This window comes from Lottia gigantea, assembly GCF_000327385.1.
Source record: "Lottia gigantea unplaced genomic scaffold LOTGIsca_57, whole genome shotgun sequence".
Taxonomy (NCBI): domain Eukaryota; kingdom Metazoa; phylum Mollusca; class Gastropoda; family Lottiidae; genus Lottia; species Lottia gigantea.
This window is the reverse complement of record NW_008709945.1, coordinates 366,933-386,807: the sequence shown is the minus strand read 5'-3', so window position 1 is coordinate 386,807 and position 19,875 is coordinate 366,933. Positions and strand designations below refer to the sequence as shown.

The window sequence follows — 19,875 nt, the reverse complement described above, 5'->3', positions numbered from 1 at the left end:
TAATTATGTTACAAATTGTTCACAAACAGTCAAATTAAATCACAATTACCCCTGTAATAACTTGATATAAAGTTTCTAAAATTATCTTCAATCTACAGATGGACAAGCCTACAAAGACCAGAATCAATTCTTGTCATAAAAGGAACAAAATCTTGGTACAAATAGAACAGCACCTTGATATTGTTACCAAGACAATGAAACACTTGACAACAGGGTCTACAATCTGTCACATTCTGTCACCTAGTCTCAATTAAAAGGTGGAGTCGAATTTAATCTTATGTCACAGCCATATTCTGAAATTATGGCTCATTAGTTTTACAAACAAATAAATGACTTCAGAAACTAGCCGACCTATCTTATAATGATGGTCAGAGTCAGAAATGTCCACATTAAATAAGAAAGGCTAGAATTGGCAAATTTCTTCAGAAAAATATAATTAGGAACACAATACATCAAACCTTTCAGTCAAACTTCAAAATGGAAATAAATAACTTTGTTTCAAACAGAAATTTCTTTTTTCCACTCTAAAAGAGGATTGTCCTTGTTTTGTTGTTTTACCGAAAATTTAAATTTCTCTTACTCCCTTTCCAAAGAGGATTGTCTTTCTAATGGTCTTGTTGTTTTGCCGAACGTTTTCAAGTTAAACCCAAGACGTAAATGATTCAGTTGGTAAAATATCAACAGCTTTAAGGAAGAATTCCCCTTCGATTAATAATAATTGGTGATAAATATTTGTTTGAATTCCAAGGCTAATAAATAAGATATATCATGTCCCTAACTGTATCTTCATGGTGACATTCCATGAACTTCGTCAGTAATACAGTTTCAACATAAGTTTCTTCACCTTTTGTTAAATGATAAAGACTTGAAAAATAATTAGTATCATGAATTAAACAAAAATATCTTTTTAATTTGTAAGATTATTATTCAAGAAATCAGAAGAATGAGCCACAAGGCTTCTCCCACCTTCGATATACAGATCTTTATTCTTCAGGCTAAATCTAAAAAGGTTGTAGCTGGGTTCATTAAGTCTTTAACTTTCAATAATGATTCAATTATAACCAAAGATCAAATATCTCGGTGAAAAGTAACGAAGATATTTTTGGTGTTTTGTACTAGAAAACAGTAACTAATTTGAGAATAAAGACAGAAAACAAAGATATTTTCATCAATGACGTTCTATTTCCTATCATCTATTATCTATTTTTACCTCGTCTACTTCCTTATCTTTACGTCACATGATATTTGTTGTTCTTGGATAAATTATGCTACCTTCAGGCTCTAGTAGAAGGACATAGTTTAATAATGGGTATGGTTTTAATATTGAGGATAATATCTAATAAGCAATATTATTCAAATACAGACCTAGATGTTTTGTTTCATCTGCAGACAACTACAATTTCTAATACAAGTGGGGACAACTGCAAGAAAAACTTGAAGGAATATTCCAGAATTACATTTAAAAGTAAAATCTAAAATATCCACAAATGTTATTAATGTGCAGATCATAAACTTTGAAGGTAAAAATTTGGTTTTGGTTTTACTCTTGCATCCTATTAGTCTCTATCATCTCAAGCGTACTGTGAACAAAAATGAATGCAACCAAATGAACAAATGAATCCCATCAATTGAAAGAATGAATGAATAAAAGATTGATAAATTTGAAAATTTTTAGCAGAAACTTAAAAAGACAACAAAAGCCCAACAATTATAAAAGATGGTGTTTAAAATTCTGTGATTATTTCCAGGCTGGTTATTTTCCACCATGAAGTGATAAGAATAAGAGGTCAAGTTAACTGTAATGTTGATATATTATTGATATAATATTTATAAGGTAATAATATTTATTCTAGTTAGAATAGGTTATAGCTAAACCTTTTATACACTGGTACTCAAAATCAATATATTACAACTTTAATAATAACTATCAGATGAAATAATATATTCAGGATGAACTAAATGATAGAAGGGTCAGAAAACAATTTCTTCAGTTCTTTCAGAGTGCAATGTATGATCATCTTATTATTGTAGGTTAAAACAAAAGACTCAGATTATAAAATGATTGATTATTTATTCTCAAATCAGAATTCTTTTTTTACTATTATGTTTCAGAAAAATAGTAAATGTACTTTCATTGCAAAGTAAAATACTAAGTTCTTCCTATTTTATAATAAAATAGCTGGTCAGTGGTCACCTTATCAGTTTCTAGTTATAAATACAATAGATTCCTTCAGGAATTGAACCTTTCCACATCATAAATAATGTATAATTAGAATCTGTATTTGATCTGGAAGATTATTTGAGTAAATTAAGAATCCTTGTTTATCAAAAATACTATATGAATCTTATATCCAAAAGGTTTTATAATTTGAGAGCCTTCATGAGCAAGAGATATTTTTACCTTTCTTAGTCTATGATGCATTCATGAGTTTTACTGATATTTTCAATGTTTGCCAATTTCCATATAGGTGTAATATATGTCATGGTATGTAGAATGGTGCTCCATATGCATGTTACAATATTATGGACATAGAAATACATGCTACAAGCCTGCTTGATAAATAATCTATAAATCAAATAAGAATCATATTGATCAAATGATGTGTAATTCAGAGTCTATGATTAATTTGAGAACTGCTGCCTTATTTGGACAATGCTGACACCTCTATTGATTAGATCCTTCCACCATTACCGTGGAGATATATTACTACGCATTCCATTACACATCAAGATAAATATTTTGATAATGGAAGACGCTTGTTGAACAGTGAGGTATAATAAGGTATATTATTGATCTCGGAGGTCTACAACTAGCTACCACCAATCAATAAATACATCATATTACAAACTTTCAAAATATTTATCATCCTTGTAGAAGATAATTGGCCAGTATTTTATGTTATTTATGGAGAATGGGATATTATTTTAAGTGCAATTTTACAAATCCATTCTCCACTCTTCTCTAAGTATATTCTTATCTTTTCAAAACCATTACACACTTATACTTATAATTGTCAATTTGTCCTTTGTCCTTCTGTAAGAAGCAGACATTTTCTCTCTCAGCAGTTTAAAACGTATCATATTATCTTAAGAACATAGTAATCTTCTATGATCTTGATTCAAGTCCAATTTCATGAAGTGAAATGGAGTTTTTTTTCTACTTTTCTTCACCTGATTCACCCTCTTCACCTTCCCATTCAAGACCAAAAACATTTCGATCCCACAGTCCCACATGTACATTTCAGATTGCTCAGCACCTCCACAAAAACATCAGTAAAATTTGACAATTTCAGTCACCTATTAAAGAACAGTACTAAAGCAAGAATAAAGCTAAGAAAATGAACAGCCCATATGAGAAGCCTGGAGCTACTAACAACACTCAAGGAAGACCTATTTTAGGGATGTGACAGACCCAATAATCAAATTAATCAAATGATAACTCAATCTTCCCTTGATCTTATTAACCTCAGAAATTTTAAAACAACTTCTATAGCTTCCTATTCTGTATTGGACATTGCTTTATTAATTACTGAGACTACAGCACCTGAGTCCAAGAGGCAGCTTGGGAAAACCAGAAACTGCAGATGAATGTTGTCTTGCAGAGGCAATGTCATTCGAATTTCATGATTTTATAACTCAGAAGTTTGAGTTTTTAAAATTTGCCATTGTAGTCTGATATGTACATCGTTAGTTTTATAAAATATGTCTAAAATAAGAATTTTTTTTTCTTTGGTTTATTTTTTGTTCAAACTGTATCAAGTTCAAACTGTATCAAGTTCAAACTGTATCAAGTTCAAACTGTATCAAGTTCAAACTGTATCAAGTTCAAACTGTATCAAGTTCAACGATGAGCGTATCATTCCACTGAAGGTGTAAATGCAAAAAGTCCACTTATGAAACATCAAACCATGATTCTTGAGATGAATGAAATAATTCAGGTGCCTTATCGGAATTGATCATTACAAAGTACAGGTAAAACACCACGACAATAACAAACTAGTAATAATTCAAAAAGATAAGAAACTGTTACAAATTAGTTTTCTTTATAAAACCCTCATCATAAATCAGAAAATAACAAGAAAGTCTGAATTGACAAGATAAACCCCAGCTTCATTATCTTACCCTTACTGAAAGACATTGTTCAAAACCTTGATTTATTTACTTATTATCTCTCAAAACATCAGACATCTCCACAAGATTTGCCGCTAATCTTGGCCACGCGACTCAAAAGATCTCTTTTCTTAACTCACAACGCTTCAACGCCTAACAATATAATACTCTCACACCTGGCTAGATTTGAACCTCCGTACAGGCGTGATTATAACTACAACCAGGTAAAGAGTATAATTCCCCCAGGGCTGGGAGATCGTCCAACCATCTGTGATAAAACATGGTCATATCAAACGATCCCCAGATCTCAAACAAAGAAACCGTTAGCAATTTTAAAGACACTTAAGCGAAAGAGATTAAAAAGACATTTTTTATTCACGGGACAAAAAAGGCGTGATGAGAGGGCATTATTGTAACTAATTCTTATCGTACAAACCATTATTACTCTCTTAGATTAGAAAGAAAAGGGGTCTGATTATTAATATTGAACAAAAAAGAGTTTTAAGGATGGCAAAGATTTCATTTAAAAGATAAGTGGTTGGAAGAAATCGTAAAAGGAAATTTTATTGTTTGTTTTGAAAATCAAAAAAAAAGATTTAGAGTTATCTTTTGACAACATTAACCGAATCGTTCAGAAGAAACAATAAGATATGAGAGATTTTACGCCCGAGTTTAATGGGGAGGTTGATCACCCTATAAGGTCGCATGGAGAACAATACATTGAGTGGCTAATCCACTTTATACTTGATTCAATCAGCACAAAAATGACAAATCAACATTTGTGTTTATTTGTCTTTTTGTCACCCATGATGAATGCCCTTTTTAATAAAAAACACAAACTTAAGATTTCAAGTGGGGATTTTTTGTGAAATAATAGATTTTCTTATCAAAACCTTGCCTTCATTAATCAAATGTTAAAAGTATCCTAATTATTTTAATTGTGTCTTTTTTCTTCAAATAAAGGTGCACTACTTCAGATATCATAGCTTGCCACTTGATTTTCACAAATGGCTCAGATTTGATTAAGAAAAATTATCTCTTTAAGCCTGCAGATTTTTTTGAATAAAAAGAAATTTGAAATATCACCTCTTGAGAATTTAAGATTTTTTTATGAAAAATAATTTTTCAAGTTGACATTGAAAGAAAAGTGTGATGGCAAGGTGCAAAAAGTAAAGAGCCTAAATCAAGAAAAAACGACTTCATTAAGAGCAATTGAACATCAGAGCCACCTTGTCCATCTCAGCAGTATGCCATGCTCTGATAATACACATCTTTCAAAAGTATTTTAAAAACTGCTTTAGAGAAATAGACAAAATTGTTTCAAGTATAATACATGTTGTTTTAAAAATCTCAAAATTATTACAGAGAATGTCAAAATTGACAGGCATCGCAGCAGAAAGAGATCAAGACAATGTGTGCTCTGACTATCAAGTCCCATAGTCAATTGATATGACAGTTTTAGCTCATTATTTAATACTTTTGTGAGCTTTTTTTGGTTTCAAATTTCAACTCCTATCACCCATTCAAGCAAACTAGACAAATACAGTTGAAACTTAAAGCCGATTTTGAATGCATTGAAAACATTATCATTGTAAATAATTTAAAGTTCACAATCAACAATTTCGCACTTTACAAATTGATATTTAAATTTCACCACCAATTGTCATACCTTGAATATATTTAATTTTAATATGAATCATAGCAAGGCGGCAACGTGGGTAAAAAATACAATTTATCAACTAATTTTATAAAATTCCAAACACAAAATGTCACCGAATGACATTTAATACCTGCAATAGGTGGCGCTACCTACTTTACTATTGCTCTCGGAATTCTTGTTATGTTTAAAGGTCGAACCATTTGGTGACAGAAAACCAAGCTCTCTTGATGATAACAAGTGTCATGTCTTTTTTATTTCCACAATGAAAAACCAATAATCAGAAAATTGAGATGGACTTTTTACGCCAAGTTTCTTTGGCATAACACTTTCACAAGATGGCTATATACTGTTTCATAAAAAATATATATGACAGGATTATTCTGATAATGCTAAACAAAATGTAATACTATTATCCAAATCACCACACTTATATTAGCATGTGAACACATTTGCTCATGTGATTAAATTTACCCCAGGAGTTAAGAGACATGAGTAAAAGTATATTTACTACACCTGGACCCCGTTTCTCAAAATATCGTAGCTATAAATCAACAATTTGATAACGTTAAAAACAACATTTTTCTTCACTTAATGTGCAAGTTTAGTCATACGATATTTTGAGAGCCGGGTCCTGATGAGGTCCAGTAATTATATGCTTTTGGAGTAAATTTTGTCCATGAGCTGAAGTAGTTATTGGTAACCTGGTAGTTCATAGTTTGATCAAATGGATGCTTTGGGACTGTTAGTTTGCTAGTTGAGAGATCTTCAGATCTATTTGGGTTGAATGACATGGCGATGAAACTGCCCTTACAAGTGTGAGAGGGCCTTAACATTTGAATACTATATATACCTACTCTACCAGTATAGGATCATTATAATAATTAGAAGTGGTTAATTAGTTAATTACTAATTAAACTAACTAGCCACCTGACCTTTACACAATCATACCGTTTAATTTACTATTTATTCACATATCATACCTTTTCAAACCAAAACATGGAAATATGGCATCCACCACATTTATTTCCAATTTTTTTCAATGAAAATTTCTCCTATTTTAGGTTTTATCTGGACTTGTATTTAAACCATTAAATCTTGATAATGGCTCATTTTAAAGATTCTACCAGATGCAGCCTAATAAATAAAATAATCACAATTTATCAATCAATGAATTTGTTTCCAGCAATCTAAATACAGAGAATTGATAAGTTAATCTGACATTGCCAGAATTCCCTCATTTTCTTCTTGAGTTCGATACACGCCCCACAATGTATATGGACTAATCGAAAAAAGGTTCTATGCCTCACAGACTCAAGACAAGTGAAAAATGACAAATAAATGACAAATAATTTACTGTCTAATTATCAAAAAAAAAAAAAAAAACTCGATTTAGAATTTTACTACCTTTACAATTGTTATTGACAAGACCACAAAATGATTGAGTCCAGAATAAAATAATCAGGGCCTAATCTTATCTCTTAATAGCAGGAATCTTAGAATAACCTTGCTACAACCTTGATAAATATATATTCTATATACAGGTAGTAGTCAGGTTACCATGGAAACGAGGTGGTCGACAACACGTCTTTATTGAGTATTTTATACAATATTGGAATAAAAGGCGAATACTATCGTACCGGTACTATAGCTTCCATATATAATCAAGGTATCATTCCAATACACAGTCAGAAATATCAATAAACCCGCATTTTGATTCAATATCTGAAACCTGTCTATAACTTCTCTTCCTTCTATTTTAGAAACCTGTTATTATGGCTAAATATAGCTCTCACTCGACCCATTTTGACAATTCTGCTAGTTTAGTCCAATCATTATAAAATATTATCAAATTTTGAACACTTTGATATAAAATTCAGATATTTTCTACCATTATGTTATTGAATATTTTCTTTTTACAACGTAAAACAACTATTTGAATTTGAAGACATATATATATACATTTTGAGCACTTACTCATAGGTCATAAGTTAATGACCTGAACAATTATGTTTTTTTAAAATTTAAATTTATGCAACAAAAATGGCATAAGTGCAAATTAGAACAAGAAAGTTTTTCTTTTCTGATTTCTTCATTTCTCTGATTTTTTTGGGGCTATATTTTTAATAATTAAGATCAATAATACTAAAGACACCATTTATTTAAATAATTAATCATGAACAGTAATAAATGGTTTAAAAATACATTAATATTGAGACATTGGATCATTTACATAATCATATTCAAATATTAATCAAATTTAATGTTCAACTCTAAGACTCCTTCTTGTTAACCCGACGAACAGCTTGTGAGGTTGGGATACCTGATCCCTTAGGAGTTAGTCAGAATCATTAGGGCTCAGCAGGGACATCAATCTGGTACAATGTCTACTGTGTTAGATGAAGAAATTGCTCTTGGATTGATACTAGATAGTGAAATTTTTTTAACAGTAGTTAAAGAATCATCAGAGTCTAAGTTTCCATACCTATCTTAATCAACATGCTTTGGTTCAAAAACCTAATTCAATTTTTATCAGGTATTCTTCTATATGAAAAGAGATAAATTGGTGCCATGGTACCTACTCAAGCTAACAAAGATAAGAGAAATGTAAACCCAGGTAAAAGATTAATTATGTCTCACACTGGCAAGTCAGCAAAAACTTATCAGTGCAAAAATAAAACAGGCCTACTCCCTACAACCTGATATATATATTGTTCAATACTCAAAAATACTTAAAATGAATTTGTGTTGATAAAAATTGAAAATACCAACTCTCTTGAAGTATGTATAACAATAGAAGCTTAAAAAACCTAACTTTTTGTCTAGATTCAAGACTTGTCATACTGTTTTGAAGTTGATATTCAATCTACATAAAACTATTGTTAAAAGACAGTTAATATTAGTACAGATAATTAGAATTCCATTTCAAATACTTACACTGTAAAATCTTAATCATAGTATTGCCTAGCAAAATACGCCCACTTCCCTGATACATTTTCATTATATCCAGGGTGTCAAATCCAATTTGAGCAAGATATTTTTCATTTAAACAAACTCACAAAATTTAATAAAATTGGGACATAAACTGCATGCGTGGGCATATAAAAATGAATTATTAATTTCTGAACAACAAAAAATTAATGCCCAAACAGTACACCATTATAAGGATGTCATTTAGATACATTTTAGGATTCAATGTTAATAATCGCTGTTTTTTGTATTCCAATTAAGTTTTCTTGCAATCTAAATTTCAAATAACCTCAATGTTTTGATTAATTCAGATTCAAGATTCTCTTTTCTTTTAAATTCTTCTCAAATATGAGTCATGGGATATAAAGTGACAACTGCCAATTCTACCTTCATTCACTGGAGAGCAGATTCATTTCCTGTTAGGTGGAGCCACAGTATAAATTTTGAATCCAGCGTGTGATGAAAGGTATCAATTTACTTGCGATTCCTGATTTTCGAATTCTAAAGATATGAGCAATCATCATTCTCGCCTTCTGAAAGTGTTCTAATAATTATACATCTCAAATCTAATTGAAAAGACAATTTTCTTTTCCATTTGATGGATGAATTACACCTAACAATATAATTTTCTACTAAATCAACAACAATATCTCTAATCACACATTAAATGGTTCATTCCTATTAAAAATATTTCCCACTTTGTAATAATTATAACTCTTACAAACAAAGAACTGAGAAAAACTTGTCTGATTTTCAATGTTTTTCAAATTGATGGAATCCATTTTGGTCAACTTTTTGTTTCAAGGGAAATGTTCAAGAATGATCAAGAAAGTTATTAACTTTCAAACTTATTTAATATTTCAACATCAAATGTTTTTTTATGAGACACAAAGTCTTATTTAAGGTAAGAATGTCTGTTCCTATGAATTACACCAAGAAACAATGAAGATATGATCTGATGTAAAAACTTTTACTGTTATTCACACAACATTTGGTCTGAAGAAGTTTGTGTTTGTTTTGTTAACAATGGCCAGTAATGGATGAAAAGAAAAAGGAGTTTTAAGGAGCTTCGTTACTTGAGATTCAGACGGGATGAAAATAGGGAAGAATTGTTGATGAACTATTGTCAATATTGAACATCCAACAAACTTATTAATTTGATTTTAAACGAGTTTGGTCACATGATCACGAATTATAACGGAATAAATCTGATTCTGTTTACAGATGACAGATTTGGCAAACAGAATGCATGATGGGAGTGTGTCCGCTTCAAGAGACCATGTTGATTTAGTTTTAAGTTCCGTGATTAAATTGCCTGAATTCAGCAAGGGGAGATAATGCTGATTAACTATGTTGACAATAATAAAATTAACGTCTCTCGTTACAACAAATAATCTATTCACAATATTTCTAATCATTCTGATATTTCACACTTTACCCATTTCTTTATCAATGAATTTAATAACTTTAAGCCCTCGGCAAATTTACTCCATTTTTTACTGATTTCTTTAGGACTTTAAAATCATTCAAGTGCAGTGTCTTTGTGTTTGAATAAAATACAAAGAAATAGATCTTATTACATTAAGATGCATGTGGCCTGGAATAGATGGATCAATAAAAAAAATTTCAAATCACGGTAAATTCTATTTTAACTTTAAATAGTGCCGGTATTGATTTGAAATCATCTTAAAATTAAATTAAGAATATTTTGACATATTTCAATTAAAAATTGGATGCCAAAGGTCAGGTTCAACTGATATCATTTGTATCTTCACCTTCAGTAATGGTCCAGCCATCTTTAATTTCAAAATTTCAAGGTGTCCTGATAAAAAAGGTATAGTGTATCCAGAATAAATTTAAGTGAAGACAAAACATACCTAATTAGAGATAAGAGATTAATTAAGATTTTATTTAATTAGTGAGGTGTAATTGGCATCTAATTCAGTTTTAAATCCATGAATAAAACTTTCTGCAAAGTGAATCTTGTATGAATATCATTTAGAGAGCAATAAATTGTAATAATTATCCCTTATAAACATTGTTAGTCTTCCAAAACTATTATAATTGTCTAATATTTGCTTTAAAAGCTGACACAGAGCTCAATTTCAGCTATCTGTATCACTTTTAAATTTTCAGGAAAAAAAACACTGTTGAGGTAGAGCTATTTTAGTTGTGAAGCAGGGCAATATCGGCAGTAACCATCAGCTTCTCCATCAATTAATTCGTTGAAGATGAAGATATTCGATTGTTATCTGTTTTTAATTCCCTATTTTATATTGTCATGATCATTGGGGTCTGCCTCAGACTACAACCAAAAGACTTTCATTAATATTCAGCTTTTACCATTTAATGTTGTAAAGTAATTATTTCCATGATTTTTATGGTTTTAAAAGTAATTTTGGACTGCATTTAGAAGTTTTATAATGTCAAGCTTGTATTAATATGTTGCTATAAAATATTGTAAATTAAATCACCATATATATAATAATACAAGGTATGATAAAATTGTTATTTCAAAATGGCAAAGGTGAGTGAGGTAATTTTACAAAGTTCACTTTTACCTTCATACACTTACCATCATCCCAATATCAGTATCAGTAGGGTTGTTCTTGACAATTGATATACTTCCCTGAGAAAAAAAGAGATAAGAACCAGAAAAGATATCTGTAAGAGTTGACAATACTTGATTAAGGAAGATACCTGTAAGAGTTGACAATACTTGATTAAGGAAGATACCTGTAAGAGTTGACAATACTTGGCTAGGGAAAATATCTATAAGAGTTGACAATACTTGTCTAGAAAAGATATTTGTAAGAGTTGACAATACTTGGTTAGGGAAGATATCTGTAAGAGTTGACAATATTTGGCTAGAAAAGATACCTGTAAGAGTTCACAATACGTGGCTAGGGAAGATACCTGTAAGAGTTGACAATACGTGGCTAGGGAAGATACCTGTAAGAGTTGACAATACTTGACAAGAAAAAAAAACCTGTAAAAGTTGACAATACTTGACTAGGGAAGATACTGTAAGAGTTGACAATATCTGGCTAGGGAAGATACCTGTAAGAGTTGACAATACTTGATTAAGGAAGATACTTGTAAGAGTTGACAATACTTGGCTAGGGAAGATACCTGTAAGAGTTGACATTACCTGTAACAATAAGGTCAGGTTTATACAAATGTGGCGCCATGTGACACCTATTGTACCTCTATTGTCATAGATACTATTTTTATCCTGAACATAAATAGCTTACACCTGAATATTTTAGCCTAGTTTCTGTTATCCTGGTGTATCCCAGACAAAGAGCGCCTGACAAAGTCTTTATAATTGACAATCCTGCTGTGTAAGCTTTTTCATGTTCACAGTGAAATAGTTGGCAAGTATGTGGAATTGTAACCCCCTCTTACTGACCCAGCTGATGTAGTTTAAAGTTATGCAAATGATGCAAGGTGTAATGGTACTCAAAATTTATCTCAAAGGGGTCAGAAATTGGAATATACCAAACACCTCTTATAGTTATAGTAATATCAGATGGATCAAGTAATATGAACAGTGATGATTAATATTAGGTGTGATATGTAATAAAAGTAGGGCAATATTAGTAATATATCATAGTAAAAGGTTGATATACCATAGTTACGAGGTTAATATTAAACTATTGTCATGGGTAACCAGGAAACAAGACAAGGAGGTGTTCTATAACCTAATTCAACTCTTCCTAAAATATTTTACATAGGTTACAAATTAACTTCCTTTTTCGAATTGAATTTCTCACTAAAATATGAATTTGATCTGACATTATTATGTTTCAAACATTCAGTTTTGAATAAAGTTCATCATCCTCTTTGAATTGGTTGAACCAACAATTTCTGACAAACACAAACCTATGCTAAACACAAATATTATCTTCCAAAAGAACTGCACTGTAGGTGAATCAGATAATAAATATTTTAATGATCTGATTGGATAAACAATGTTGTATGGATAAACTTTTCCAGATGTTCAAACTAAGTCCAGAGAGTTGAGGAGAGAAATTGACATTTTACCAAGATCAAAGGCTTAATGTCACCATTTTAACTCTCATTGTGTAATATCCAGATTGACAAGACAATGCAAACGTAAGCACTTGATCTGAAACTGTTTCCAACATTAAAGAAATTTCTAAATTCAAATTTCATTAAAAAATGTTAATTTTGACATAAAAGTTGGAGAAGTAGAGAAGAATAAGACAGACAATATGTTGTGTTACCACGGTTATTTACAACTTTAAATAATTTCCCCTGACTTCAGCTCACTGGCTACTCCTAATAATCTTTTGTCAAATTTTAACGAGTTTTCTCATCCTAGCCTCAAGGTGTTATCAGGTGACTCCTTTCCCAGCATGCAATTTTCAAAATCTGAAGGATAAAAGGTCGGTGCCGAGGGCTAGTCAAAGAGTTTAATGATCGGTATGAAAGTATCTTAAGGGGACAAGATAGTTGCCTGCCATTTTAACCATTTATCATTATATTATTGTTTTACATAGCTAGGTATTAATTAGCTTCAAAAGTACAATAACTCCTAATATGACCTTTTGAGGGAAATAACAGCCGGTTCTCGGTCAATCAACTTCTCACTTTCATTCGGTCAAAAATCATCAAGTTTGAGGATGTTCAATAGGAAGAAATCTGTCCTTCAAAATAATCAGCTAATATTACATAAATAACTTTGAGAACAAAATATTTCCTTAAGTTTATTTAAATGTCAATTAATGTCATGAAATAATACTTTCATGGCCAGGCTTTAAGACTTTCTTTGCCTGAGTGGAGCAGTTTCATCTGATGCTGTTCCTCAGATTCTACTGCATAATATGTCACAATCATTACATGACTTCAACACCAATTACTCAGTGTTTAGCAAACTGCAAGTCTCTGTTCTAAATGGACATGGCGCTTATAGATGTCATATTCTTCAACTTTCAGGAGAAAAAATTTTGATCGCATAACGCCTGTTAGAAAGGTGGATTCAATATAATTTCAATTTTCTAAATTTTCATCAGCAAATCCATCCTCTGATGAAATTAAAGAAATTTAATATTTTGATAGAAACAATGAGTCAGTAATCTATCTTCAAATTTAACGCCTTTTTTTCTAACACTAACATCATTCTTATAAAACTGAAACAATAATACGTCTTTTGGCCTGTGACTAGCCTAAAGTCAAATAAAAAAAAACTGTCAAACTTTCGATTCATAGTCGTCCGCCAGCAATGTTTCACACTATAAAGAATTACCATGTTAATCAAGTGAAATTGAGGCTTGTCTTCTTGACGATTACATCTTATCAAGGTCGTGTGTGCGACACTCGACCCCCGTTTCTCATCTCCTACAATTGGACATGTTCATTGTTACATTCAATACAGTTTGTTTGTTATGGAAAATGAGAGACTTAAGAAGACTATCTTCTTTATGCTTCAGTGGCTCCCCCTATACATCAGGACATCCACGACATAATAGATTTACACATTAAAAATCCCCTTCATTATAACACAGTATCTTAATAATACATAACGGTTCTATAAGGATTCTTTTTTATACAAAGTACAATAAGAAACCTTTCTAGAGAGAAAAAAACGAATATGACCCTTAATAGTCTTCACGTTTTAGAAGTTCTACTGTGTCTAACATGATGCATAGATTACTAGATAAAAAATTCTGATCAATTTTATTAACTTCAATTCTTATTCACATTACTCAATATAGATATTAACCTCCATACACCTCTTAGATGAAACAATTTAACATTTACTGTCAGTGTCTTTTCAACAATTCCTAAAAGGGACAATAAAACATGACTGGAAATATTAATGTCCACAACCAAATGTTACATTTAACCTTAAGTAACCTTGGCACAGGACATCACAGAATTTCCTAAAGCCCTAAAATCAACATATTAACTTTGGATAATTTGGTCATATATGGTGGACAATGCCGAATCCTAATCTGGTGATAAAATTTGACGCATTAAGGATTTCTGTTTACTCAACAATAGCCCCTTAAAATTTGACAATCGGCAGCAGCAACACCTAAAATAAACAAATTAGTGATTACGTAGAATTGCCCCTTTCAGATAGAACACAAATCCTTTTTAGAAATATCTGTCAATTTCTGGGCCTTGTCAATCAAAAATGTCTGATCAGCGAAGTCCCTTTTATCTGATCTTATTGTTCATATAACTCCTTCAAACCAAAGGTCGTTGTCCATCTTTTAACAGCCCCAGTTTGACCTTTCTGGTCCAACGTGCTTCCATTGTGTCATTTATCATCTCCACCTTGAAAGTGACACCCCTAAATTTGTCAGGGACCCCTCTAGGTCCATTATCTGCCTAATGACCCTCAATGACCTAACATATTCTGTCCTAAGGATTAAAAACTAACAACTGTCCAGAGATGTGTTTGATTTTAAAATCTTGTCATTCAAGTGTTAAATTTGACAGATTTACCCCCAGTTAAGCTTGACCCAAACTGACCCCTGATTTGCATTTTAAGCCGGAGAAAGCTTCTTCATAGTTCAATCTGTATGATTATATATGGCACTTTTCTAGCTACAACTTAAAATATATTAAAATTTGATCTGAGATTAGCTGGTATAGCATTCTAACATGGAAAATCTTAAATCCTAAGAATTTTTCTTATCATCTAGAAAATATAAATATTCAGACAAAACTTTTCCAAAATACATAAATTAAATTTTGTATGACATCTCATCAATTATGCATAAATATGCAAATAAGGTGATTATTCCATCCATTGTTTTATGCAATGTCTTGGCAAATCTCTAATACAATACAGTAGTCTGATTGACACCATCCTTAATATCCCTTATTACACTTCCTTCTCAAACCTTTATAATGACGACAATAACCCCTATCATTACACCCAGTATCTCACCTCTGACCCTTGTTCACAGACACACGAGAATCTGATCTGAATCAAACAATAGGCATCAGAACCTTGGTGTCTGAAGGCGAGAAAACCTAAAACCTTACATTTCTTCTCTTATATTTCCTAATTTTTCAAATTCTTTAAATAATGAGCCCCTATCATCACGGCACTTGATCAGCCAATCAAATCTTGACATTTGACTTAACGAGAAAAAGTATTTTCCATCAAAGGTTATGATAAACAGGTTACCCCTATTCGAGATATTTATTACAAATGGCCTCATAAATATTTCATGGCTATTAAAAATATAATCAGCATAAAATCTATTAGAGTCTGTTCTAGTATGGAATAGATTATCTCATCTCTATTAACATTAAAAAACTTCAGATCCATGGAATAGCAAAAACATTTGAGTTGCAAAAGTAAATTTTCTGAGCTATGTACCGTAAGTACACATTTTTATATCATCCCTTTTTACACAGACAAAGTCTTTTCTAAGCATAACACCTAAGCCTAGGCCTTAACCAAAGCAACATGTTGAAGTTATGAAACCATTTTAGATAAATGCACCTTTTTACCTTAAATTTTTTTCAAACAGCCATAGAATTTGCAATTGTTTTCAAAATAAAAATCAGCTTTTGATGTATTTTTTTTGAGTAATTAATTTTAGTTGACCCATGTTTTGGTGACTGTGGCCCAGGCAACAACGGCAACAGATAAATGTTCATTATAAACTGTTACCTACTCACTACCAGTCACTACTTACCTGTTTGTAATATTAATACCTGGCCACACCCCCTTACAGGTGAGATCCAATCATACCTTTACTCTCAACCAATCGTTGATAGTTATTGATAGACATGAACTTTTAGTCTTTCTTTCTATAAGAAATCAAAATAAATATCAAAGAAAAGGGCATGTACAGTAGTTTGAAGTTAATTCAAATTTTTGTTTATCTTTTACTTTCAATTTGGTTTTGCAAGAATCATACAAAAAAATAAGCTAATCGTTATTATCCAGTCTTTTTTCCAGTGTACTCTCCATACCAAAGAACTGGATAATCAGGTTCATCAATCACCTGAGATAACCTGTCAGGTAGCTGTGTGATATTTGTTCAGTAATTGTTGATGTTTAATGAGGCGTGGTTTAGAACTGTAGAGAGATGTGTAGAGATAAATTACCTGAGTTAACAAGTATTTAGTAACAGTTTAATTACAGGTGATTAGAGGAGGTAAATATTTAATAAGATCAGGGATTACAAACACTAGATACTGATTATAAATGTTATATTAGCTGATAGGATACAATAATTAATAATATTAATATAAATATAATACTGGAAGAAATATAATTAGTAATTGATAGGAAGGGAAAGGTGTGAAATAGAATTATCTTTTTTGATTGTATTTTTATTACTACTGATGCTCAAAGGCCCTTTCATTTCAGCCTGTATATCAAGAGGCTAACAAAGGAATTATTCCACAATACATTTTCAAAGGCTAACTAAAACTTATTTAATGACTATAAAAGTTGTTTTCAATTGCAAAAAAATCTCATTTTTCTCATTCATTTTCTGATTAGTTTATAAGCTTATATATAATGTAAGCTAACTGATTGTGCTTTTTGAAATTTATTTTGATGTATACATTAGTTTTGTCAAAATGATTGTGTGATCTTCATATTCAAAAGACATAGGTTTATATATTCAGAGCATAAGCTTCATAATTCCTGATTAAAAAATATTAATTAAAATTCTTAATCAAAATAATATATGCTATGAAACATTAATCAAAGACTCTATATAAACTTAATAATGTTTATATCCCTTGGGAGAGATTGGTCACAATTTTATCAACAAATAGAATATAAATTCCCCCAAAACTTCAAAGGAAAATACTGACTGATTAAAGTAAAATGTTTATTTTATTATTAAATGGACTAAATACAGGTCAGTGTTTATTTTTATTAAAAGTTAAGGTAGACAAGAAATAAAGTGGTTTAAATGAGTCCAATATGGTGGCTAAGATTTCAGAAATAAAGAATTTATACAACCAGAGACAGAACAAAGAAGAAAGAAAATTGATCTAAATTCCAGCCTGAATGACGACCTGCAAAGTTTAGCTACCGAAACAGTAGCATGGGAGACCCAGGACAAGCCTGTAATACTTCAGTGAAAGTCGTGCTTTCTCACTCAACATTTAAACCAATCATAATACGACAAGAGACAGTGGAATTCCAGGAGACTGATGACCTCAAAACTTCTCTCTGGCATATTATTCTACTTGGGTATATCACGTGTCTTATACAATAACATATACAAGGTGAATCATATAATAATCTTCTACTAAATACACTGTAATAACATCTACACATAATAACCACTTGTTTTCAACCATTTCTTACAATATTTCTACAGTTCCTGATAATCAATAAAGAAATGGTTCCTTATATTTACCAAGGTAGCACAACGTCTACCAAGTTCATAAATAAATTAATAAAATTAGGCTCCAGTAGACCTGGCTGTGTCAAATGTAGATGGGGAATTGAAATGTCATACAAGGTTGCACAATATACCACTATTGATGACGTAATACCTGTGGTATATGAAATACTGTTATTCCACTTTGAAAACGAAATTATACTACACCTGGAAATTTACTCCCGACCCCATAATATTTCCCGAAAATTAATCAATAAATTTATAGACTTAGCATTATAAATCAAATTTAGAATCATGTTGTTACATTAAGCTAATATCATCTTTGCCTTGCTGTGGCATATATTTTTAAAAAAATGAAAAAGTTCAAAGAAAAAGGTGTGTATGGGAAAGAAATTTAACTGCAGGCAAATTCAAAGACAAAATGGTGCCCGTATAAATAGTCGCCACACTTGATTCGTCACGATAAAGAAATTTGACACCAATATTTATTTCCTATGGCTGTCTTCAAACTTATTTCATATCGACATTCGTTGTCAAAAAGCACCCCAAATAGATGTTGATAAATTGGTACAAATTGTGACCAAATACCAAAAGGTTGGAGAGAGGCTAATTATGTTAAATATATAGATAATTCATGAGGAATATTTCAGCATCCATTTGAGCTATTTATCTTCAATGCGGCATTGATCGACCACTTTCCTCCCCGATTCACGAAATCAACTGCCATCCTTCTTAATAAACGCTACGACCCAATTTCAATATCAACCTAGCGACATTTTCATAAACAATTCATTGCCAATATTAGTATAATTTATTCATTTTAAATTTTAATGTTATCACCTGGCCGTAAGACTCTTCTAAATTCCCGAATTTTTACGAATGACTCACAGAACTGTCAAAATCTGTGACCGTTGTCAACATGCCAGCGGTGGTGGAAATATGGTTCTCATCAACCAGTCACACAAAGCTTGAAAGAGGCCATATTAAAAGATGTGTCCACCTTCGCTTACCTAGACAAAGGTCCCAAACACAAATACAACAATATTCCGTCAAAGTAGCCATTCACCCGAGTGAAAATATGATCAAAATAACCTAAATTAGGGTTGGAACCACTGGTGTCAAAATAAATGTCCGCAAAGTATGACGAGCGCGCCAGGTATCCGAAGGTAAGAACCGTGTTAAGAAATCCCACCTCACCCCCGATCGCCTAATTTCAAGGCATTGTCATCAAGCTGATGTCACATGCAACCCATATTTAAATAATTCAATAAATTTAATTCAAATTCTTACCGTTTTTTCGTCGAGGATTCTGCTGTTTACGCCTTCCGTACCTGCCTCGTTCAGCCATGTTTCGTGTTTCAAGGTTTATAATGGAGTAATGCGCATGTACCGTTATAATGAACCGTTAGTTTCCGGTCAACTTAAATCACCTCGTGTCACCCTAGAAACCATTTACAGGACACAAATTTCCTACTTTCAAAATGTGTTTCCTGAAATTTGATGAACTTAATGAGATTTTATTGTTCACGTGATATAGACAATACACCGTTTACTTACTAAATACTTTAACCAAGTGCGCGTGTTAGCAGTTGATTTTTGGGGGTTTTAGATAAAAATTAATTAATTTGATTAGGCTAATAATAAGGATTAGATAATATAATAGCATAGCCTAGTCTGTATACCAGGTAGGCCCACCACACCCACCAGAGAAAACAATATTTTTTAGACAGAAATAAAAGGGGTTTATATTCTTCATTCAATTCTACAAGGTAGGCC

The 19,875-nt window shown here is 31.5% G+C and overlaps 1 protein-coding gene across 1 annotated transcript; it reads right to left on the bottom strand.

Moving 5' to 3' along the window:
- Positions 1 to 6,850: 6,850 nt before the first annotated feature.
- LOTGIDRAFT_166257 (hypothetical protein) lies at positions 6,851 to 19,447 on the bottom strand (the record flags this gene model as incomplete). The annotated part of the gene is made up of 5 exons (XM_009063327.1): positions 6,851 to 6,904; positions 11,313 to 11,437; positions 11,798 to 11,888; positions 16,482 to 16,540; positions 19,390 to 19,447. The coding sequence occupies 5 exons, from the start codon at positions 19,445 to 19,447 to the stop codon at positions 6,851 to 6,853; spliced, it is 387 nt and encodes a 128-aa protein (XP_009061575.1).
- Between the last annotated feature and the right edge of the window lie 428 nt (positions 19,448 to 19,875).